This window comes from Schistocerca piceifrons, chromosome 1 (assembly GCF_021461385.2).
Source record: "Schistocerca piceifrons isolate TAMUIC-IGC-003096 chromosome 1, iqSchPice1.1, whole genome shotgun sequence".
In the NCBI taxonomy this organism is placed as follows: domain Eukaryota; kingdom Metazoa; phylum Arthropoda; class Insecta; order Orthoptera; family Acrididae; genus Schistocerca; species Schistocerca piceifrons.
This window is the reverse complement of record NC_060138.1, coordinates 1088879669-1088904796: the sequence shown is the minus strand read 5'-3', so window position 1 is coordinate 1088904796 and position 25128 is coordinate 1088879669. Positions and strand designations below refer to the sequence as shown.

The window sequence follows — 25128 nt, the reverse complement described above, 5'->3', positions numbered from 1 at the left end:
GTTCCATGGGAAAATCTGCAAGGTCTAAGAATAAGTAAAGCCAAATCTGCAACTGTTGAAGATCTAAATGAGTATTGCACCACGCTAATATCTTTACTTGACCATCACACAAGGGTGCAAACTGTTAATTCCCTTAAAGTATAAGTAGTTGGTAGAAATGAAAACTGTTCTGTAGCTGGTACCCCTAACACAGTCAGGAAGTCAATTGCACAAAATCATTTGTGAGCTGCAGGACATGATAATGTTACAGTGCAAATGGTAAATTTTCTCTGTGATCTCCTACTGCCTAAAATAAGTCATTTTTAACCTTCAGTGCAGATGCACATTTCATTTGAGCTCCCGTGGGAATCTAAAAAATTAACGAGCATGGAGGACATGGACAGTAAATTCAGATAGGTGGCATTGGGTAGGGAGGTGAGTCACCCAGGGAGCATACGAATATAGTCTGATCATCTGTGATAAACACTGTGTCTGGATGGCATAGTGGTTAATGCAACTGCCTAGTAAGCCCAGCAAGTCGGTCTGGCACACATTTTCATTCATTGCCACTGATTCCATGCAAAACCCTGATGCAGCTGATATAGTCAGTTCCTTCCCTTTCCTTCCCCTCCTCATTCAATTACATAATTGCTAATTATTTAACATCAAATAAGCTTTTAGATGAATACCAGTGTGGTTTCCAGCAAAATCACTTCATGACAACTGCTCTTATCGAAGTGACTGATGAACTGAAGTGGGCTATGGACAAACAACAGGTGGCTACTATGTGCTTTTTGGATTTCAGCAAAGCTTTTGAAGCTGTTGACTTGGACATTCTACCTGCTATCTCGAAAGTCAAAATTTTTCTGCAGGTGATGTACAGAAGGTTCTAATCATACATTACATCTCTCCAATAGTGTGTAATGATTGGAACAAAAAGATTGCAATGGAAGGATGTAGTATCAGGGGTCCACACAGAACAGAAAGATCAGTATTGAGGCCATTAATCTTCTCATTATAATATATTATGTTAATGATGTGTCAACTATTCTCTTCCACTGCAAATATCACCTGTAAGCTGACGACCTTCAGTTATATCTCAGTGCAAGTCCAACAAATCTGTGCACAGCTATCCAATGTGTAAATTGTGATTTACTTGCCCCATCAGAATGTGTGAAGAATGTAGGTTTGAAACTTAAACCATGTAAAATGTAAGCAATCTTAGTCACTCACAGGAGACTTATTACCCCTCAGATCAGAGAATCTCTTCCACCATTAATCCTAAATAGCACTGAAATAACATTTTCTTCTTCTTGGGGATAATTCTGGACCATCACTTATACCAGTCTGAACACACGACTGCAGTCTGTAAGAAGGTGTCAGTGTTACATCCCTCATTGCAGAAATATAAAGAAAGCATTTCCTTTTGAGCTTATAAAGAAACGACTATTCCCAATACTTGACTATGGTGATGCTATTCTCTAAGGACTATTGTATGAAAGTTCATGCAGTCTGGAACTGGTAATGAATGCTTGTATACAGTACATTTGTGATGTGCGCTTTTTCAGCCATATCACTCTACTAACAGTTATCATGGCTGAACGCCAATAAGTATAGAGACTATTATACTCTGTGTTTTCTGAATCATTGCACTCCCTCTATAGTCTTCAACTCTTACACTACTATCTGAACAGCATAGCAGAAATACATATTCTCAACAAAGTAAAATCCTCTCTGTATCATCACATAACGCTAACATGTTCTCTAAATCATTTTCTGTGCCATGAACACAGCTTTGGAACAAGCTTCATCAACATATAAAAGAAATTAAATTCCTTCTTAACTTCTAAAGACAGCTAATTGTCCACCTTCAGTCACAATAGCTGTCTATCTGATAGTCTACATAGCTCACCCTTGTCAGTCTGCTCCCTGACAACTTTTCCCTACCCCTTGTCAGCAGAGCTCTCTGTTTATATCCTTTCCTTCCCTAACAGCCACTGTCACGATCATTTCAGTCTTCTTCTCTTTCTTTATCCCCTCCACTTCTGGTAGCAGTAAACATGGCTTCAAATATGCTAAACTAATCTGTATCATTCTAAATCCCATTTACTGTTACTATTATTATTATTATTAATATGATAAATTTCAATTATTATGATTATGGTTATTAATATTATTATTGTTATTTAAGTGTTTTTTTTTATTTTTGGTATGTGTTGTTCCGGGTGTCAAATGCAAGAGAGTGCCTTAAGGCCCTAATCTGGCCAGGCTAAATAAGCAATAAATAAATAAATATAATAATCCGTGATAACTGGTATTTGAATCTAAGGTGGTAAAAAAGAAAAGTAATGTTGAACACTACTATTTGTAAAGTTCATTACCACTACTGGATTGTTACTGTTGTAGGCATTGCTGTTTATGGATTGATATTTATATTCCATTTATTGACTCATTCCACAAGAGAGAGAGAGAGAGAGACAGAGAGAGAGAGAGAGAGACAGAGAGAGAGAGAGAGAGAGAGAGAGAGAGAAATTCATTATCACTCAAGACCCAAGAAAATTGATTATATTTATTGTTTCATTGCAGGTACCACCTCAAGTCATAGCATTTGCTAAAGAACAGATTGAACAAGGTATGAGACTAGACATTATGGATCATCAGGGCAGGACACCTCTTCATTATGCTGCACTGACTGGAAATCACGGAGTACAGTATTTTAATTTTTGACTAATGTATTCTTTCATTGGCTTGAGCATAGAGTATAACGTAGTTTAAAGAACTTAATGTTTAATTATGCAGGCATTTTAATATTTAGATACATTAAATATATAATGCAATTACTGAACATAATTGAAATGATGATGGGGAACTGGAGAACACAAATATTTGTTACTGGTATTTTGAATTTTTTATTGGCTGTTTCTGCATGATAAAAGATTTTGCATTACAGTACACCCATTTGCTTGGTGGAATCTGTTGTAATAGATGTGGCTGCATAAAATGTATGTAACGGGTTCATCTTGCCACAATGAATGCATTGGTCAGTGTGTTACCTCTCGAACAGCATTTTTGTTGTGTAGAACACAGAGCATTTACCCAAGAATGTATAATATGAAAGGAAAGGGGAGGATGGATTTAGTGAGCTAAAACAGAATGATCCTTAATGTATATCACAATTTTGTGCTTGCATACTTTCTATACCTTTTTACAGAATACAATAACCTTGTCATCTGGAGGACTATGAAAGGTGATACCATTGCTACATAAAGATTTTGTTGTGTCACATCAGTGATATTTAATTTAGGATGTGTATTTACAATTTTAATTAGCATCAAGTGTAAGGGAAATCAGTATCATCCATAGACAGGTCATATTTTCTGGGTTCTGTCTTTACTAGTACATAGGCAATACTGAATGAAACTAATCACAAAACATAAACCACTACAACTTCCAAATATCCATTTGTAATGCTCAGAAATTCGAGGACAAAGTTAATTAAAAACCAGAAGGTAACAAATTATACAGTTCTTTATAATGATGGCGAAGCAACTGGAAACTATACATTATCACTTAGTAACATCAACCTACATCCCTGCCGGTAGTGCTATGTTATAATATGAAACTGTCTGATGATATGTCACCAAGACACTGAATGAAACATGTTAGGTTACACTGAACTTACTACAGTTCAAGTTTCTGATACTGTTATCTTAATCTCACATCCTGTGGATCTGATTTACTTAGTGGCACAGAACAACAGTGGTCTTAGCCCACTGTTGCCCACACCAAAATTGGGTTGATGGTACAGTCTCTATCTGTATCATTCTAGTAAAGTCAGCCAGTGCCCTTAAAGAGTGATCACACACAGTTTCTGAGAAATTAATGGTCCCAAATATTCTGTGTCATTTGGAGTCTAGTGCTTCACACTGGATAGTCTTGACTTGGGGGCTTCTTGCTCTATACCCACTATATGCAGGTGTTTCCTGAAATTCTCGTAGTCAGTCATTAGTCTTGAGTTTAATCTGCTTCCTATTCAACCTCATGATTGCATAAATTCTATTAAACTGTGGTTCTGACATATTAGCCTGACTTGTTTTTGTGTGGGATTTTAGTCCAATATTCTATGTGCTGCCTCCTGGTCCAGCTACAAAATTTTAGTTTTAACAGAAACTTAGTGCAGGTTAAGACAGTTCCTAGTCCAACAAATGGAGTCATTGCTTCTGCCCTGGCCAGCCTATCAATTTGTTCATTACCACTAATTCCTGAGTGATAAGAAACACACAGTGAATTTACCCTGTTGCTTTCCCCTGGCCTCACAAGCGATTCATGGCATTCTGCAACAACTCTGCCTGAAATACTATGGCCAGTTTCGTTAGAGAGATTGTGCTCTTTATTCTAGGCTGCAATCCAACACCCTAGCCCCAGCACCTCCACCTGTATTCAGTCTTACTGTAAACTAGACTTTGTCTCCAGAATGGTAGTATTGTTCATTCTTCTGCTGCTCCTTACTTCGAATTGTTACACTGAAAGGTTTATTGAAGCTCCTGGAAGCTGTTGTATAGTCAGCTGTCATTTTCCCAGCCATTCCTACATTTACTACATTGATTATATTAGTGCAGGATGCTGGATATCCTAAAGGTTTCCCATTTTTAGACTTTATACCCCTGATATTGCCTCCCCTACAACCCAAAGATGTAATGGGGGCATGTCTAGCATGGTCTCCATCCAAGTAGTCTGTATGCTCCTAATACCAATTATTATGACTGTAGAATCACAGGTTCTTCGTTGACTTTCAAGGACAGTGTAGTCGATGGAGACTACAGAAGAGTGGCCTCTCACAAGGAAGCACAAGGAAGTGTTTTGGCTCAAATTCTGTTTAATATATACACTTCTGGAAATGGAAAAAAGAACACATTGACACAGGTGTGTCAGACCCACCATACTTGCTCCGGACACTGCGAGAGGGCTGTACAAGCAATGATCACACGCACGGCACAGCGGACACACCAGGAACCGCGGTGTTGGCCGTCGAATGGCGCTAGCTGCGCAGCATTTGTGCACCGCCGCCGTCAGTGTCAGCCAGTTTGCCGTGGCATACGGAGCTCCATCGCAGTCTTTAACACTGGTAGCATGCCGCGACAGCGTGGACGTGAACCGTATGTGCAGTTGACGGACTTTGAGAGAGGGCGTATAGTGGGCATGCGGGAGGCCGGGTGGACGTACCGCCGAATTGCTCAACAAGTGGGACGTGAGGTCTCCACAGTACATCGATGTTGTCGCCAGTGGTTGGCGGAAGGTGCACGTGCCCGTCGACCTGGGACCGGACCGCAGCGACGCACGGATGCACGCCAAGACCGTAGGATCCTACGCAGTGCCGTAGGGGACTGCACCGCCACTTCCCAGCAAATTAGGGACACTGTTGCTCCTGGGGTATCGGCGAGGACCATTCGCAACCGTCTCCATGAAGCTGGGCTATGGTCCCGCACACTGTTAGGCCGTCTTCCGCTCACACCCCAACATCGTGCAGCCCGCCTCCAGTGGTGTTGCGACAGGCGTGAATGGAGGGACGAATGGAGACGTGTCGCCTTCAGCGATGAGAGTCGCTTCTGCCTTGGTGCCAATGATGGTCGTATGCATGTTTGGCGCCGTGCAGGTGAGCGCCACAATCAGGACTGCATATGACCGAGGCACACAGGGCCAACACCCGGCATCATGGTGTGGGGAGCGATCTCCTACACTGGCCGTACACCACTGGTGATTGTCGAGGGGACACTGAATAGTGCACGGTACATCCAAACCGTCATCGAACCCATCGTTCTACCATTCCTAGACCGGCAAGGGAACTTGCTGTTCCAACAGGACAATGCACGTCCGCATGTATCCCGTGCCACCCAACGTGCTCTAGAAGGTGTAAGTCAACTACCCTGGCCAGCAAGATCTCCGGATCTGTCCCCCATTGAGCATGTTTGGGACTGGATGAAGCGTCGTCTCACACGGTCTGCACGTCCAGCACGAACGCTGGTCCAACTGAGGCGCCAGGTGGAAATGGCATGGCAAGCCGTTCCACAGGACTACATCCAGCATCTCTACGATCGTCTCCATGGGAGAATAGCAGCCTGCATTGCTGCGAAAGGTGGATATACACTGTACTAGTGCCGACATTGTGCATGCTCTGTTGCCTGTGTCTATGTACCTGTGGTTCTGTCAGTGTGATCATGTGATGTACCTGACCCCAGGAATGTGTCAATAAAGTTTCCCCTTCCTGGGACAATGAATTCACGGTGTTCTTATTTCAATTTCCAGGAGTGTACATGAACAACCAACCTATAGCCCCAAACACCAGGAGCCTCTTATATGCTGACAACCTCACTCTAGCCACCCAGAGCACAGATTTTGAATCAGTGGAGAACAACCTCACAAATGCCCTTGAAGATCTATCCAGATACCACAACACAAACCAGCTTAAACCAAACACTTCAAAGGCCCAAGTGTGTGCTTTTCATTTGAGAAACAAGGAAGCCACTCGCAAGTTGAAAATAGTATGGTCAGTGGTCGAACAGGAACACTGCAAGACTCCAAAATACCTAAGAGTGACACTTGAAAGATCTCTCACATTAAAAAGCACTGTATGAAATGCAAGTCAAAAGTTTCCACCAGGAACAACCTCATACGGAAACTGGCCGGATCACAGTGGGGTAGTCAACCTGAAACATTTTGAACATCTGCAATGACACTATGCTATTCTGCTGCAGAGTATGCCTGTCCTGTTTGGTATAATTCAACTCATGCCAAACAGGTGGATGTAGCTCTCAATGAAACCTGCAGAATTGTAACAGGTTGCTTGAAATCCACTCCAGTCGAATTGCTTTACCACCTCACAGGAATAGCACCACCACCTGTTCAAAGAGAGATGGCTGCGAACAAGGAAAGAAAGGCAGTGGAACAGGAAATTGCCCATCATCTGTATGGGCATGAACCGCATCTGCAACAACTGAAATCAAGGAAATGTTTCCTTAGGACTTCAAAGGAACTTAGAACCACTGCTGAAAAAGCTAGGTTACAACTTTGGAGGACTATGACCTACCTTCCCTCTGGTTGGAAAAGAGTTGTTGAAGCTTTAACTCCAGGCCATGATGAGGAACAGACAACTTGGAAGTCCCTGAATAGACTGAGATCTGCAGTTGGAAGATCAAAAGTTAACTTGGCAAGATGGGGATACACTGATCCAAATGATATTCGGTGTGACTGTGAAGAAGAACGGACAGTTCGGCACATGCTTCGCTGTCCACTGTGCCCAGTCTCCTGTACAGAAGATTATCTTCAACAAGCAACAGAAAATGCACTGGAAGTGGCCAAGTTTTGGTCAAAAGTAATTTAATCATAACTGTAAAATGTATGTACATGTACCTGTATGTTTCTGACACGAGAATAATAATAATAATAATGGCTGGATTGGCTCTGCACCTTCCCAAACTCCTTAGCACCCTTATTCTGTTCTCCTTTATTCCACCATATTGTAGCCCCATGAATTATTGTTGGTCTTATTAAGATGCATATATCCAATACGTGCTCCTGGGACTTAGACCTCAGTTTTTTTGACAGGTCCTTTTAATGAACGTGAGAGCATCTTTTGCCTTAGAACTTATATTGTTTACGTGAGGTTACATGTTAGTTGCACATTGAGGGTTACTCCCCTCTACTGTTATAATTTCGTCAAAGAACTTGAGACGTCAGTACTTGTCCCGTCTATACTTCCTTGTGAATGATACTACACCAGTTTTGCACAATGTTCAAAGCACATTGTGACACCATTCTAATGATACTTGCAAATTTGCAAAGTATTACTATGACTAAATCAAATGAATATTCTTGGTAAAAGCAACCTCTAGTACATAATGCTTTCATGAATTCATTCACCATCAGCTTTCACAGCAGTAGGAACAAAACCCCTGCTACGGTCAAGCTCTGGTGGTGTTGATCACCATTTTCTCATTCATCATGGTGTCTCCTGCATTTTATCAGCTCAGTAGTGTCTTAATCCACCTGCATTTAGTGCCTTGCTCTTCTGCAGCTCTAACCATGAATTTGAAAGTTGTATTGCCAAAATGGCACCTCAATATTCAGGAAGCTGCAGACAGCAATTTTCTTAAAGTGTAGAGTTTTTCTCACCTCACAAGAAGTTGGTGAAGTGCTATTTCAAATGATTTGTCCAATTGATTGCTTTGTCCAATTGATATGCTTTTTGGTTTTCATGCAACAGAACCTCTGTTAACCCTCTTTCTCAAATGTACACATTAACAAGTTTTTCTAATGTCTTTAAAAGAAAGGAGGACAGGCTGATTAGTCTCATGTCCTTACTCTTGGTATGATCACTTCTCCCTGGCTTCAGAATAAAATCAACCTTCACAGTCTTCCAAGCATTAGTCCACCCCATTAGCTGAATGGTCTGCGCGTTGGAATGCCATGCACGGGGGCCCTGGTTTGATTCCCGGCTGGGGTGGGAGATTTTCTACCCTGAGGGACTGGGTGTTGTGCTATCCTCATTATCATTTCATCCCCACTGTCAATGCGCAAGTTGCCCAATGTGGTGTTGCAGTCAATAAGACTTGCACTTCAGCGGCCGAACTTCCTTCTTGGGACCTCCCACCCACTGAAGACATATGATCATCTCCATTTTTTTTCCAAGCATTAGAAATAACTCCTGCTGCTAGACTGACTATAAACAGTCTATATAGGATTCTGATTAACACCTCTCCTGCTTGGTGCAATAGAGCCAGAAAAATTCCATCTGAGCCTGGTGACTTGAATAGCTGAAATATTGACACTGCCCACTGGATTTTCTTGGAGTTATTACATTCTCTGATAGGTTCTCAGTTCTCCTGATGGTTATTTGTAAACCAGTACTTGACAGGCACTGAATCTTGGTCTGTGTCATACATCAGCGTGCAGTGAGGGAAGTAAGTCTGGAGGAGCACATGCAGCATCTCATGTACGACCTTGTATACCCACCATCCTACTTACTTAGTGTGCCTGCAGGATTTGTTGGGATTCTTGTGAGGATTTTGTGAAGTCTGTCCCTGATAGCTGTATTTTCCACCACCTCACAGAATATGCTCCAGAATGATAGTTTCACTTCCTTGATAGTAAGTTTGTGTTTGGCAAGTGCCTCCCAATATTTTACCCATTGTCCTTTCTTCTTGCAGAGTTGAATACTCTTTTTATCTGCTTCGTTTGCATTTTCAGATTATTGTCCCACCTAGATACTTGCTGGAGGGTGCATTTTTTTGGTAATTGGGTAATTTTTAAGTATGAAATCATGATGGCATACGTCATGTCATCTTCCGTTTCCTCTAAATCTACGAGATTTCTTATTGAAGTTTTGACTTAAGATGAACATGAGTTTACATGTTTCCTATGTGAGTTCCACTCTGTTGTTAATGGGTCCCTATAGGCCAAGGTATGCTCAACACCCATTTCAACCCCAAAATTATCTGATGAGGATGGCCCCATCACCACATGACACTGTTTGACACAACTACCCATAAAGAAGGACCCAAAAGTTATGTGAGTTACTTCTTCCCTTCTTCTGTTCCTGAAGATGGTTTCCCTGCCCTTATTCAAGATCTCTAAATAGCTCTCCAACAGATATTCAAGTAGTTGTTCACTTCTGCAGTTGGTTTTGCTGCTTGCCCACATCAGGCTGTGGGCATTGGCATCACAACCAATTAGCAGTTGTGTATCAGCTGCAAAAAGCAGTCTACCAGACACTTCCTAGGAAGAAGGAGCATATGCTAACAAGGGAGATAAGCTGAGGCCAATACAAGTTCGCATGTGCTCCTTTCCTCATGCAGTTTCATCCTGATGGTCACTAAGTTCCAGGAACAGAAGTTCACCATTGGCGTGTATGAAATGCCATTCTTGACATAAATGTATTACTTTTTATAAAGCATAAATCAACTAACCTCCAGTTCCACCAAGGCCATTCCCAATTTTTATTAGTAGGAATCCTGAAACAGGGCCACAGCCACCTCCTCTCTGCACAGGAGGCAACTCAAGGCAGAATTTGTTCCCTTACTGTGTTGAGGGTTTACCTGCAACACTTTCGACTATCAGCTTGGTAACACTGTCACTTCTAATGGCCTTAATTACACTGACAGTAGTCTGTGAGAGCCATAAATAAACTCTTAGGCTCTGCTCTTGCACTGCCCTCAGATTTCCTCACTGACCTCCACTGCAAAGGTTTTGGCTGTTAGATGCAAATCTCCAGTCAATTACCACTCAGTCTTCTGTGGAGACTTTCTGATTCTTCTACCCAAAGTTTCTCAAAATCTTTGGAGGAACAGCCTTAAGAAATTTTGATAGCCAAACTGGCATCTTCATGGTCTTGAAGAGTTCCATCGCTATCTTGACCAGCACGTTTGCCTCCTCCTGCGGAGATGTATTGGGCACCATATTCTTGGGCCAATTTTCTTACTCCCAGCCCCTCATAGATGAAGATTAGGGGCACAGGTGTGCCACTAGGATGGTGGAGACGTTGTGTGTGAAAGGTGGTGTTGGTGATGAATGATGGCATAAGCCTGATGCACCATATGTAATTGAACCTCCAGTAGGTCAGCGACGTGAGACAGGAGATGAAGCTGCAGATCTGAAGGCATTTTGACCATCCACAACATCCGAAGACGGCGTCAGGCAATGCATGGTCATTGATTAGAGCACGCAGACACTGCCAAAGTTGTCAAGGGGTGCGGTCATCAGAATGCTCCTTGTGTGTAATGTGATGGGCAGCCTCCACCAGAGGGCGGGAAGGGCACTCGATGAGCAGTGATTTGGCCATCGAATATTTGTGTGAGGCAGGTGGTGAACGGAGCAAGTCACTGATGAGATCTGTATGTGCATGAGGATGGCTCACCAGGCAGACGAAACAGGCGCTGTCATCAGAAATGCCATGGATGTCCAGGAGGTGGGTCCTCTATGCCGAACCAAATTTTTGGGTTGTCTTTCTGCAATGTAAGTAGCTTAGGGAGCCTACCCGATAACACACATTGAGTCTGCACCAGCAACTGGAGATTGGTGTGGATGGAGCAGGAGACCTCCCAGGCTGAAAGTGCGGTAGAGGTGAACGGTGTGTTGCCTAAGGTCTGGGTGGGGCAGCGGCTGCATGCAGCACATAATACGGAGGTGGCAGGGGGCATATGAGTTGGCAAGGTGTGTCCAGTTGGCACACCTGATGAAGAACGCGGCTTGGGTGCAACGGCCAGTGCCGTTGCAACAGCGGGCAAAGTGGGTGGTCATGGTGGAGTTACGGGGCAGCGGACCTGGGAGCCTGCGTGGGCTGGAATGCCACTGCCATTATGAAAGCTAGTGAAAGGTGGTCATAGTGGAACCATGGTGCAATGGTCGCGGAAACTGGCGTGGTCAAGGCGACTGGCTTCACCGAATGGACGTGTGTGGTGGGTGCTGCGACACTATGTAAATGGGAATGTGTACCCTGTGCATTGTAATGTTCGATTCACCATCCTGGAAATTTGCTGATGTGCCAAGCCATCCCAAAGGTGACGATGTACATGAAGGATAGACCTCATTGTATTTAACTGGAACATCCTCCATGTTGTAGTTAGGCAGCAGGCACTGTCCATGTTGTGGCTGTTGTTGTGCTGCCACGCTAGGCGTTGGCCATGTTGAACTGGGTAAGGTTAAGTGGCCGCCAGCATGGCTCAGCGTATATAGCTGTTCACTTTTAACCAAGTTTGAAGGAAGTTCACTTGTCCATTCATGGTCTCAATTGGCAGAGTTAATGGGGCCTGTTACACTTGCACTGATAGTCACAGGTAGACGCGTTGTGGCATAAACAATGCAGTCTGGCACATGATGTGAGTGAATGATGAAAACAAGCACAAGTAATGCTGGATGAAACATCAGTGGTATCGGGGTCACCACTATGGTTATTACGGGAGATTAGTTAAAAAGATATCTGACTTCACTATGAAATATACACTTATTGAACACTTGTACATACGATGATTTATGGCTCCTACACATATTAGGAGCAGAAAGTTCATGCCAGACTCTCTAGTCCAAAGAAAAAGGTTCCCAAAGATAGGGTGCTCTGCGCCAGAGACATCACAAGCTTTGATCAGCAGGGGTAGCAGTGGCTATGTAATGATGGCCATGCTAATGGGGCATCCAAATGGCAGCTGCATGAATGAAGATGATGGCTGACAGCTAGTGGAACCAGCAACTTTTGGGAACTGCTGATCTCGAAGTGAGTTATCACATTAGTGAATATGACCCTACATTTGTGATATGTTTGAAGATTTATTGCCATTTTAAGTATTTTTTTGAGTGGACTACAAGATTCCTGTTTCCAAGAATTGAACACTTTGGTTAGAAAAAATGCACCCTGAAGTGCCCCCAATTTGCAGCAGGTCCTCTGGTGATATATCACAAGTCATGGGTTATCCATTATAGAATATGTTACAGAGATTTTGATGTAATATATTATTTTTTAAGAACAGTTTACGAAGTTGATACTAGTTACATGAAGTTGATGTACTTAATCAAAATGTTTCCTTGTGGTTCAAATACCTGTGTGATTGTTTGACAGGTTATGAAACTCCTCATCAGTTTGGGAGCCAATGTAAATGCTGTAGATGTCTCTGGTAAGACTCCCATTGCCATGCCAGCCATACATTCACTTAAGGTCTGTTTATCTCATTTCTACATATGTAGTCCATAATTATTTCAGTATTTTTACCAAGTTAACTTTTGTTTTATTTTATTCATCCCTATCCCTCTCACCCAGTTCATTTAGACACAGCCTTTACCTGTAAATGTGCTCTATCACCTGTCATTCACTGAGAGTGATCTTGCATTGTATTCCCTGTAATGTTTAGTTTTGACTATGAGTCTGATAAGCATTCTGATTTGTTCTGTGTTAAAAAAAAATCCCAACTTTGAATCCTACTTCACAGCATCAGAATTGGGAAACTAGTTGCAAGTGGACATGTATTTTGATTCTTGTGATACAGTGTTAATTTGCAGTGCTGCTTTCATGAAAATATAATATTTGGCTATTTGTATGTTACGTCCCTTGTAGGAGTATTAATTTTTATCCAGTCTGAAAATTGTCAGATGTTGTTCACTGCTAGGCAGCACTGTCTGAAATGATGAATTATGTAGACTTGTCACTAGCTGTTACAAATTGCCACAACTTGCAGGGTAGACACTGAGTCAGAGACAGGCACAATGAAAAGGCTACTAAACATTTAAACATTTAGCCAAAATGCCTTCTTTGTAAATAGGAAGCGCCCACACACACACACACACACACACACACACACACACACACACACACACATATGGCCACTGTCTCTGGCTACTGTGGTCTGACTGTGGACTGGAACTGCATCTGATGTGAGCTGCAATCCAGGGTGGATAGTGGGGGACAGGAAGAGGTATGGAGTATGGAGAAGGCAGGCTGGCAGGGTAGAGGTGGGGGAAAAGGTTGTGCTGCCTGAGAGAATGAGAGCATGTAGGAAGATTGTGGAGAGAGGATGGGGCAATGCGGCTACTAGGTGCAGATGTGCAGATGCACACTCTGCTTGGTGAGGGGGTGGGTGAGGATCAAGGAAGGGACAGGGGAGAGGAAACAAGCAGAGAAGGTGAGAAGATCAGGAGGTACACTGGCAGAATGAAGGTATATATAGTGCTGGAGTGGGAACAAGGAAGGGGATAGGTAGATGGAGGACTGAGACTAGCAAAGGTTGAGGATAGAGGTTTGTGGGAATGAAAGATATGCTAAAAGGAGAGTTGCCAACTGTGCAGTTCAGAAGAGGTAGTGATGCTAAGAAAGACCCAGGTGTTGCAGGCTGTGGAGCTGTTATTGAAGTCAAGCACATCATTCTGGGCAACATTTTCAGTGACTGGGTGGTCCAGTTGTTACTGGGTCACAGTCTGGCAGTTGCCATTCATGTGGACAAACAACCTGTTAGGTGTCATGCCCACATAGAATAGAGCACAATGGTTGCAGCTTAGTTTGTGTATCATATGGCTTCTTTCACATATAGCATGGCCTTTGATGGATAGGAGATGCTTGAGACAGGGCTGGAGTAGGTGGTGATTGGAGGATGTGTGGGGCAGCTCTTGAAGTAGAGATGGAAAAGGATATTGCATAGATTTGGTGCATGACGGAATTCCAATGTGGGAGTGGTAGTGAGGATAGTGGTTAGGATATTTCTCATTTCAAGGAATGACAAGAGGTAGCTAGAAACCTAACGGACAATGTAATTCAGTTGCTCCAATCCTGGGTGGTTCTGAGTCACAAGAGAAGAGCTCCTTTGTGGCTGGACAGTGTGTATGTAGGAGGCAGTAGGGGCCTGGAACAACAGAGTGTGGGAGATTTGTTTCTAAAAAAGGTCTTGAGAATAATTTTGGTCTGTGAAAACCTCAGTGGGATTCTTTGCATATTTGGAGAGGGACTGCTTGTCACTACAGATGCACTGACCACTCATGCCTATGCTTTTTGGAAAAGACCATTCAAAGATAAGGGAAATTAGAGCTCGTACTGAGGTGTTCAGACAGTCGTTTTTCCCTTGCACGATCCGCAAGTGGAGCAGAGGGGGGAGGGGGGGGGGGGGAATATGACTTTGGCACGAATTGTGATCTCCGCCACACACCACTTGGTGGCTAGTGGAGTATGTTTGTAGATGTAGATTTCTTGGTTTGAAATGGGTGTCAGATGTCGAAGTGCAGGTATTGTTGGTGGTGTTGGTAGTTTTGATGTGAACGATGGTATAATGTAGCTACTGTTGAGGTGGAGGTCAACATCAAGGAAGGTGGCTTGTTGGGTTGAGGAAGACCAGGTGAAGAAACTGGAAAAGAAGACGTTGCAGTTCTGGAGGACTTTGAATAGGATTCTCTCACCCTCAGTACAGATCACAAAGATACCATCAGTGAATCTGAACCAGGTGAGTAGTTTATGATTCTGGATGGTTAGAAAGGATTCAACTAGATGGCTCATGAACAGGTTTGGATAGGATGGTGCCATGCAGGTGGCCATTGCTGTACCATGTATCTGTTTGTAGATGATGCCTTCACAGGACAGGTAATTGAGGGTAAGGTTATAGTTGATTAAGATGACCAGGAAAGTTCTTGTAGGTTGGTAGACAGTTGGGCACTGTGAAAGGTAGTGTTTAATAGCAGCAGTGCCATGTGCATAGCATAGAGGAAGGTGACATCAACAGTGGTGAGCAGGGTGTGGTATGGTAAAGGAACAGGAACTGTGGAGAGTCAACAGAGGTAGATAGGGAGGTAGATACCAGGTAATAAGCTGAAGGTGTTGGTTCATGAGAGCAGAGTTTCTCTCAGTGAGGGTACAGTAACCAACCCCAGTGGGGTGTCCTGGGTGATTGGGCTTATGGACTTTAAGAAGCATATAGGTGGTAGGAATATGGGAGTGGTAGGGTTGAGCAGAGAAGGAGACAGATGGGGGAGGGTTTGGAATGGGCCCAAGGATTTGAGGTGGGTCTGGAGATCATTCTGGATTTATGGAATATGATCACAGTGACAGGGCATGTAGATGAATGTATCTGACAGCTGACCGAGACCCTCTGCAAAATAATTCCTGCAGTTCATAACAAGAGTGATGGAAACCTTGTTGGCAAGTAGGATTATAAGGTCGGGATTAGTTTTTAGATAAGCGATTGTGCCTCTTTCTGCAGATGTAAGGTTTGTTTCCATGTTGAGGGATTTTGGGAATGATAATGAGGCAAACTTTATGGTTAGGAATTTCTGGAAAGTTAACAGGGGGTGATCTTTGGGCAGTTGGGGGTGAATCACAGTAGGATGGAGGAGTGAACTGAGTCAGATAGGGTTCAATGTTGGTTTTGGGTTGAGTCTGATTGATGGGGTTTGTGGTGAAAAAGTGTTTCCACTGTATGTACTGGAAGATGGAGAGAAGGGGTTTAGCAAGTGTAGCGTGGTTAAATTTAGGAGTGGGCAAAAGGTAAGGCCTATGGAAAGGTTTGATACTTCCGTTGGGGGAAGCTTTAGGAAGACAGGTTCATGACTGTGTTTTGGTTCTGTTTGGGTCCTAGATTCTATGTGGTGGTTAGAGAGAGTTTCGGAGGTTGAGGTAACTGTATTAAGTCTGCAAGGCATGGTTTGATGGCTGTGAGAGGGTGTGGGGAGAGGCTTGGAGGCTCTTGTATAGGTGGTGAATAGCAGTTGTCTGAGGTGGCAGTAGGAGATGAACAGGTTGTAAAGATTTTTGAGGTGGCATTGTGCATGCTGCTAAGTTTCAATCTGGAAGTTGAAATTGGGGTGCTGGAATTTTGGATTTCAGAGCAGCAGAATTTTTCAGATGGAGAGGAGCTACTGGGAAGGGGTTTAGGTCTGATTTATATGGTTTCGTAGGACTGAATTGGCGAGAGCTATGTTCTGATGGAATTTGAACAGATAGAGGTCATTGTGGAAGCAGTAGTTGCAACTGGAGACACATAATCTGATGGTTAGGCCATCTGCGGGGGATTCCATGAGGTAGGCACTAATGCAGGAACAGTGTGTGGGACTCGGTTCTGGCTAAGGACCAACACCTTCAGCCTGTCACCCATTAAAGACCCTATATGAAAGTCACCAACAATTTCCTCCACAGTTACTGTTCCTTATCACCTGGTATCCTTCTTTTCATGGTTGATGCCACCCATCACACTACCATCCCCAGTGGGCTTGCTGCTATTGAACAGTAACTTTTCCAAAGCTCAACTGGGTACAAGCCGACAACTTCCTTCCTTGTCATCATGTCCAATTATATCCTCACCCATAATTCATTCTTCTTTGAAGGCATCACCAACAAACAAACCATGCTACAGGAATTGGCACATTATATGCCAATCTGTTCAAGGACCACCTAGAGGAACCCTTCCTAACCACCCAGAATCCCAAACCCCTCACTTGATTCAGATTCATTGATGACGACTTCATGATCTGGACTGAGGGTGAACACCACCTTTCCCATTCACTTCACCTAGTCCTCCTCAACACAATAAGCCATCTTCCTCAATGTTGACCTCAATCTTGATGATGGCTACATAAGTACCACTATCCATATCAAATGTATCTACCTCTAACAACAGCTCCACTTTAACAACTGCCACCCATTCCTTATGATGAAGTCCCTTTCATACAGCCTAGACACCATGGTCGTCTTATCTATGGTCCCTCTCCAAATATGCCAAGGGTCCCACTACGGTTTTCACAGATCAAAATTATCCTCAAAACATTGTTCAGAAACAAATCCCCTGTGCTTTGTCTCTCCAGTCCCCTACCACCTCCTACATACCCACTGTCCAGCCACAAAACAGCACTTCTCACATGACTCAGTACCACCCAGGACTGGAGCAACTGAATCACATTGTCCGCCAGGGTTTTGACTACCTATTGTCATGCCCTGAAATGAGAAATATGCTAACTACTATCCTTTCCACCCCTGCCACAGTGGTATTCCTCCAACCACTGAACTGCACAATATCCTTGTCCATCCCTACTCCAAGACCTGTCCCATACATCCCCTGACTGCCATCTGCTCCAGTCCTGTCACTGTCATATCCTATCCTGTCAAAGGCTGGGACACCCATGAATGCAATCACATGATCTACAAACTAAGCAACAGCAGCTGTGCTGCTTTCTATTTGGGCATGACACCTAACAAGCTGTCTCTCCGCAAGAATGGCCATTGGCAGGCTGTGGCCCAGAGACAGCTGGACCACCCAGTTGCTGAACATGGTGCACAAGAGGGTGTCTTCACTTCAGTGACTGATTCACAGCATGCAACACCTGGATCCTTCCTGCCAATACCACTCTTTCCGAATTGGGCTTGTGGGAACTCTCCCTTCAGCATATCCTTCATTCTTGCAAACCCCCCCCCCCCCCCCTCAACCTTTGCAAGTCCCAGTCCTCCACCTATACATCCCTTGCCCTGCTCCAGCTCCTGCAATATACTTGCCTTCATTCTGCAAGTGCACCTACTAGTCTGTTCCCCTTCTCTACCTTTCTTCTCTCATCTCTCGCCTTCCCCAACCCCCAGCACAACCTCGCAACTCTGCACCTAACAGCCCTATCCTATCCTCTATTCCTCTCCACCCCCCAAGCCTCCAGCTTACCTCCAACACCTATCCCAGATTGCTGCTTAGATGTAGTTCCTGTCCACAGTCGGCCACAACACCCAGATACTATGGCTGTGTGTGTAAGAGATGTGCTTGTGTGTGTTCTTACTATTTCTGAAAAAGGCCTTTTGATTTAAAGGTTGTAAATGTTTAGTATAGCTGCCGTCATGGAAATAGGCACCTCAAGGTCATCTAATGACTTTACAGCATCATCAGTTAGTGATAATTTCATATGCTAGTAAAAGTTCTGAAAAAAAGATACATCTTTATTTTTAGTTTAGAATATGATAGAGAACTTTTCAAAAGAAAATTCTTGCCAGCTGTGAAGAAAAATAAATACTAATGTTACAAGAAATTTTGAAGAAAATAATCCTTGATCTCAACATGTTGAAAATACAGAACCACTGACACACTTAAACGGAAAAAAAAAATTATGAACATGCTAAAAGTTTATAGACATGTATAATATATGTTTTGTCATGAAACCATAAAAGTATTCCAAGATAAAAAATAAAATACTGTAAAGGTATGAAACTGTTTTGCCTATATTACAAAAAATAGTGTTGCTGATGAATTTATGTCATCTTGGACCTTTAGAAACTTCTACTGTGAAAATTGTTAAGAAAACTATAAAATTAATTTTGCTAACATCTGAAACATCATTATTGTATTGTGTGACCCATGAATGCATTTTATTTATGAGAAATTCCACGAGCGACAGTGTGGAAGTACTTGTGTGCCACTGCCAGTATTTTTGTTTCAATGGCTCATGCCAATACGACTGATAATATTCCCTACATCCTGAAAATATTTTATTTGCATCTCTTACTGACATTTTGTCACTTCACCATCACCTAAATTGTCAATATATGCTACATAAAAGGAACTGTAGGTACTTGCAGGCCATTATTTCCATTGAAGTCCACCAAAATACATTTGTCCATATGGTTTTGTGTAATCCAGGTTTTATCAAAGTTTATGACAAGAAATGCTTTGTACACAAAACTTTATTCTTCCTATTACAATGTCTCTGTGTGCCATTAAAAATTTTCATTTATCATTACCCTTCCTAAACCCAAAATCAAATGAGTAGGGGAGATAAGCAAGAGAGTTCTTTAAGCAAGAATAGTTAATTTTTTCATGGTGATCTCCCTGTATTTTTCTAGCCATCAGATACTCTCTTCCACCATAGTATTGAAGTACAGTTGTACACACTAATTTCTTGTCAAAACCATCAAATTCCATAGATTTCCATTTTCATTTATATGGAGAATCAAAATATGTGCTCGCATCTACAGATTCTGCTGATCTTACTGCACTGTTAATGTGGAATACAGTCAATTTATAACTAACAAGGTTTTGTTGTTTTTCTTGTCATTTTATGAATTTGTGTTGAATTTAAATTTATTGTGGCTTCTTGACTGTCAGCCAGATCAGTAAAAAATGTCAGTACATTTGATAAACATCTTAGATTGTTTTTAAATGTCTTTTCGCCCTTTATGCACACCAAGTGGAGTATCACTGCATGTGGGCCCTTACCATGCATTTCACTGACTACCAATCACATGTCAATGCAATATTCCACAGAAGACTGAAACTACACGAGAACACACAATATCGCACAGAAACACTGAAAATTCAGCTGGTGGTCTTCTGTTAACAGTGAATATGTGGCAACAAAGCTATGAGGTGGGCAATTTACTATGGATTGCAGGTAGCAGGTGTGATGACCTCAAGGTGTCTAATTTTGTGATGGTCACTCTGGCCCTTACAGTGTGCTTGTCTGCGATTTGATGACTCCTCTATGTGATGATTAGCATTCTAGCCTTGTTGTTGTTCCATCCTGGACTGACCATTGTTTGAAACTCCCACATCTCTCAGATGTATTGTGTGTAATTGTTGTTTTATTGTAGACTCTTATGTATGAAATTATTGTGGTATTTTTCTCTACAGGTGAAACAGTTACTGATTAATGCTGGAGCTGACTTAACAGTAAGAGATAAACATGGCAAGACAGCCTTACATACATCATTTGAGATTGATAATATTGAAATCACTAAGTTTCTCATGAAGAAGCATAAACAAGAGATTGGTTGTGATAATAATGGTAATAATATCCTGCATTGTGCAGTCAGAGCTCGAAGAGATGCACTTGACAAAGTGAAGTATATATTGAATAAAAAACTTACTACAATTGAAGAAAAGAATGAAAACGGAGAGACAGCTCTTATGTGTGCTGTACAGTTGCCTCCATTTCACACAGAAAAACAGACTCTTGTTCAAATACTATTGGCATCAGGTGCTAGCCCCAATGCTAAAGACTCGCAAGGGAAGACTCCTCTCCATATTGCAGCTGCAGAGGGAGATGCAAAGGTATGGCTGAGTCTCAGAGAGGCATTTGAAAATATGTTAGTGTTAGGAATAAGTTTGTTTAAAATCCTACAAATAAGTAAAGCTACCTGTTGCCTGTTAGAAAATCCCACATATTTTACAAGTGAGAGCGAAATTTAGATTTTTACTTTGATGGTACAGATATGAAGGAGAAACTAAAACGGTGATGCAGTTATGAAAAGCATTGTGTGATGATAAACAGACATTTATTGTTCATTACAAACATAAATCCAGTATCCGTTGGGTCTAAGTGTTGATTTCTGAGAATTTTATTAAAAGTGTTAGCATTAGTGATAGCAAGGGTAACTTTTAAGCACAGATTTTTATTTACATATAAACAGTATAAATCATAAATATCATGATGCAGGCAATAGTAGAGGACAATGAGGTATTTTCATATAGGATGAGCCTATTAAAGATAACCATGTAACAAGAAATAAGGCATTCAGAAAACAATTATGGTACAGTTTTCAAAATCAAAAGTTTCTTTGAGGTCAGAGTCCCATAACAATAATATCAGTTGTGTGAGTAGTCAGCAACATGCAAAAAAATGCTATAAATAAATTCAGTGTTATTATACCTTATTCAATCAAAACAATCTCTTTGTCTGTTTCCATGCATTTTCATATCAGCCCAAGAATGTAAGAAGCCTGAAGGTATATATGTTGAATTACTGTAGTTGTCAAAGAACATTTGAAAAGTACAGCAAGAGGACAGGAGATTAGTGTTGAATGACCCATCAACAATGAAGTCATTAGAGACAGAGTACAAACTTGTACTAGGGAAGGATGAAGAATGGAAACAGACATGTCCTTTCAAAGGAACCCTCGTGGCATTTGCCTTAAGGGATGTAGGGAAGTGACGGAACCTCCTGAATGTGAGAGTCCAGTTTGCTTACCGCTGCACTACCCTGCTCAGTATGAAAAGTATAGAAACTGAAAATATATGTATTTTTTTAGAACTAACAGAATGTAAAATCACATTTATTAAGTTGTAAAATCTGTACAAATTGTAGAACTAGTGCAGTCAAGTGCAAAGGAATTGTACTTCGAAAACATAAAAAGCAATACCTGTAAATTTTTATTACAATATAAATGTTGTAATTCAACTCACTGGTCACATTTTGGAGAGCTGTCTTACCTTAGGGCAGGCATGGGAATCCTGTGGTGACCTGTGGGCCTGATTCACATAATGACTTAAGCTCTCAGGCCACATAATCATGTCATGCGACAGCAGTACTCATAGCATATAAATTGAAAATCATAGCATCTGTGTTGTTGATGTTTATGGGGTAATGCACTGATATGAATGGTGCCCCTTTCTCAACATGCCACACCAACAGAGTATGCCTTGAAATACATTTTCGAGAGTACATTTATTTTTTGTTCAAAATATGTTCAACCCATCCTCAGATGTTTACATTCATTTACAGAATTTGAACATTGTTTACTTATGATGATTTACAATAGCTGTCTTAAAAAATTTAATTGTAAAATTCTGTAATGCTCTTTGTAAAGAAAATGTTCACAACACTTAAATAAATGTAAACATCTAAAGTCGGGATGCCAGACCTCTCGAAATGTCATCTTGGAAGACTAAAAAACCTATAAAGGCAGCTGGTTGCAGCTAATTCACTATAAATTACCTTCAGATTGCACAAATATAGTGTTTAAGTATGACTACAATGGTCAAGTACTATTTACTAATGTTAACATGAGAAAGGATAATAAAACAAAATATAGCAATGTCATAAGCAATCCCAGTCAACAGGCAATTAGGAGTAACTTTACAATTTTTGTACACAGGCAGGTCATCTGAGTGTTTGAAATTTAGTGTGTTAATATCCACAAACATTATTAGCAAGCATTTCTTAAATATTTCTCCAAAAATATTTTTGATGACTGGTCGCATAGTCATTGTTTCTGTAACACTAAATAAATTAATAAATGATTTCTTTGTTCATTTTTAAAAAAGGATAGAAGTCTAAATTGCCTGAACTTAGTGTATATTGATTATATTGCAGAGAATCCAAACTGGAAAAATGCAGGAGACAGAGTGGTGAATTGTCAAATAGATAATACTTGCTCTCACACGTTCCACAAGTATTGGTAAAAGTGAAAATATTTTGGTCAGCATCAATGTTATTCAACATTATTTCTAGCATTGACAATACCTGCCCACAGACAGTCATTATATTGACATATTGTCAATAATATTGAATTTGTAGTGCGCCTTAACTTCTGTGTGACATTTCTACCATTGAAAATGATAGCCATGAACCACATATTCTTAGTACTGTACAACATGGCAAAAACTGCTCAAGCTCATGACAGCAGAGCTCACTAAAACTTTAGCAGACAATGTGGCTAATAAGAAAGCATTGTTGAAAATTTTCGAAATTGTGCCCCAGGTGGGGTACAATGTAAGCACCTTGCTCTCTCTCCCAGCAGTTTCTTCTGGAGCCTGGATTAAAACCAGTCACAGGCTGGATCCAGCCCATGGGCCCCCAATCGCCCACCAGTGCCTTAGGGTATCCATGAATAGATAAGCTAGTTGAGGGGTTGGACAACAATATGGAAACATCAAAAACACAACACATTACCATGCCTAATATGGTGTAGGAAACCCAATGGCATACAAAACGACATTCAGTCTTTACAGAATGGATAAATACAGGTCCTGCATGGTTTTCAAGGGAATCTTATGCCATTCTTCCTGCATAATAGTGGCAAATTCAGGTAACAATGATGGAGGTGGATAGCGATCATGCACAATTCTCCCCAAAGTAGACCACAAAAGCTCAATGATATTGAGATACGGTGATTGTGGTGGCTAGAGGAGATCTGACAGTTTATTCTCATGCTCACAAAGCCACTCCTGGATGACACAAGCTTTATGAACAGTGGCTCTGTTGTCTTGGAACACAACATCACCATTGGGAAGCGAATACTGTGCCATGGAATGGACATGATCTGCCAGATCTTCAACAGTAATGTGACCTTGCATAGTAACCATGGAGCCCATAGGATACCATGGAATGGCTGCCCAAATTGTTTCCCTCTTAGGATGTAAACTCAGTTGGAAACAATATGAAACAAGACTCATATGACCAAATTACTTTCTTTTGTTGCTCCACAATCCAGTTTTTATGGCTTTGCCACTATGCTTTGTTGTTATCAGCATTTGCATCTCTGATGAGTAGTTTTGGGATTCCAGCTTGCCCTGCAATTCCCTACTTATGGGTCTCACTCATATTGTTTCGGTGATGACAGGATTTGCAAGTTTGACATTCAGTTCTGCTTTTGACTTTTGCAGCTGTTGTCCTCTTATTTTTTGTCACAATCATCTTCAGTGACCATCTATCACGATCACTCAGTGCACACTTTCATCTGTATTGTGACTTACTGGACAACGTTTTTCCACTTTTCCTGTATGTGTTTAAATCTTTGATATGGTGCCTTTTGAAACACCAAATACTTTGGTTCCATTGGTCATGGAAGCACCCACCATATGAACACCAGTATTTTTTTTCTTTTGAATTCACTTAGCTCTGACATAAAACCCTCACAACTACAGAGACCACTGTTCTGACTATGATTGAAACTTGCAGTTTATTGAGGACATAGCCAGAACAGAGTTTCACCTTCCTGCTACAATACAAGGAACCCTGGTAATTACAGGAACTTGACCAATGTTGTTACCTATGCAAGACCTAACCTTCCTGAACAGTATCTTCGATCCCATTTTGCTACAAACAATGGATGAATTAATTGCTGCAGAGAAAGGACAAATTTTGGTAGATCAAATGGTACAGCAAGTACAGCTATATGAAGAGAAACATAGATGGAATATCATTATGATCAGCGTATCAGCCACTAGTGTTACCAGTGTACTAGCATTTATTTTGGCAGTTTACTTTTGTCTAAGACAAGAAATCACTCATGCAAAAGAAGCAACTATTCGTGAGATTCCTAGGGAATGGATTTGTACTAGCAAGTAAGAGATTCTGGAGGACATAATGTACAAAGAATCAAACTAGGAAGATAATGTAAAACTAGGGTAAGATTTCTGTTGAATTAAAGGAAACAAAGGCCACATAGTCATTGGCACCATCTTTCTTTGGTATATGCTGAAAGAGTGAGGCCCAATGACTATCGTACTGTCCAACAGTCCCATCTTGCAATAACTCCTTTATGACCATCTTAGCTGCACAGTCTCTCCGAAGCTAGCCTGCGCACCTTGTGTCGGACTGACAGACCCAACATTGTGTTTATCTTATGAACTGTACCACTGCTGACAGCACACTGTTTGAACTGCACACAAGATTAGGGAAGATGGGAAAACACACACAGCAAGTGCACAGACACCGGAAGAGCAATGCACTTGATTAACCTGTACAGGTGATAGTGGATCTGTTGCTGGTTGCTCTGGTGACATTTGAGTATCCGCTGCCATCTACTTTATGTCCTTTGACTCATTCATGATGGTAAAAACGAAATAATGAGTTTCTTCCAGAGCAAGCTGTTTCAAGCATATATGCACAGCACTTGGCTTGTCTGCTGATGTGTAAATTTTGTCATGTATAGAGTGATTCTCT

At 41.7% G+C, this 25128-nt stretch overlaps 1 protein-coding gene across 1 annotated transcript in view; it reads left to right on the top strand.

Moving 5' to 3' along the window:
• The window catches only part of LOC124777829 (serine/threonine-protein phosphatase 6 regulatory ankyrin repeat subunit C-like), a 384246-nt gene that overhangs the window by 208973 nt on the left and 150145 nt on the right, over positions 1 to 25128 (top strand). Inside the window, exons 10-12 of the mRNA XM_047253358.1 lie at positions 2566 to 2685; positions 12584 to 12679; positions 20094 to 20513. Coding sequence (XP_047109314.1) covers positions 2566 to 2685; positions 12584 to 12679; positions 20094 to 20513 — 636 coding nt within the window. The remainder of the gene's footprint in view (positions 1 to 2565; positions 2686 to 12583; positions 12680 to 20093; positions 20514 to 25128) is intronic.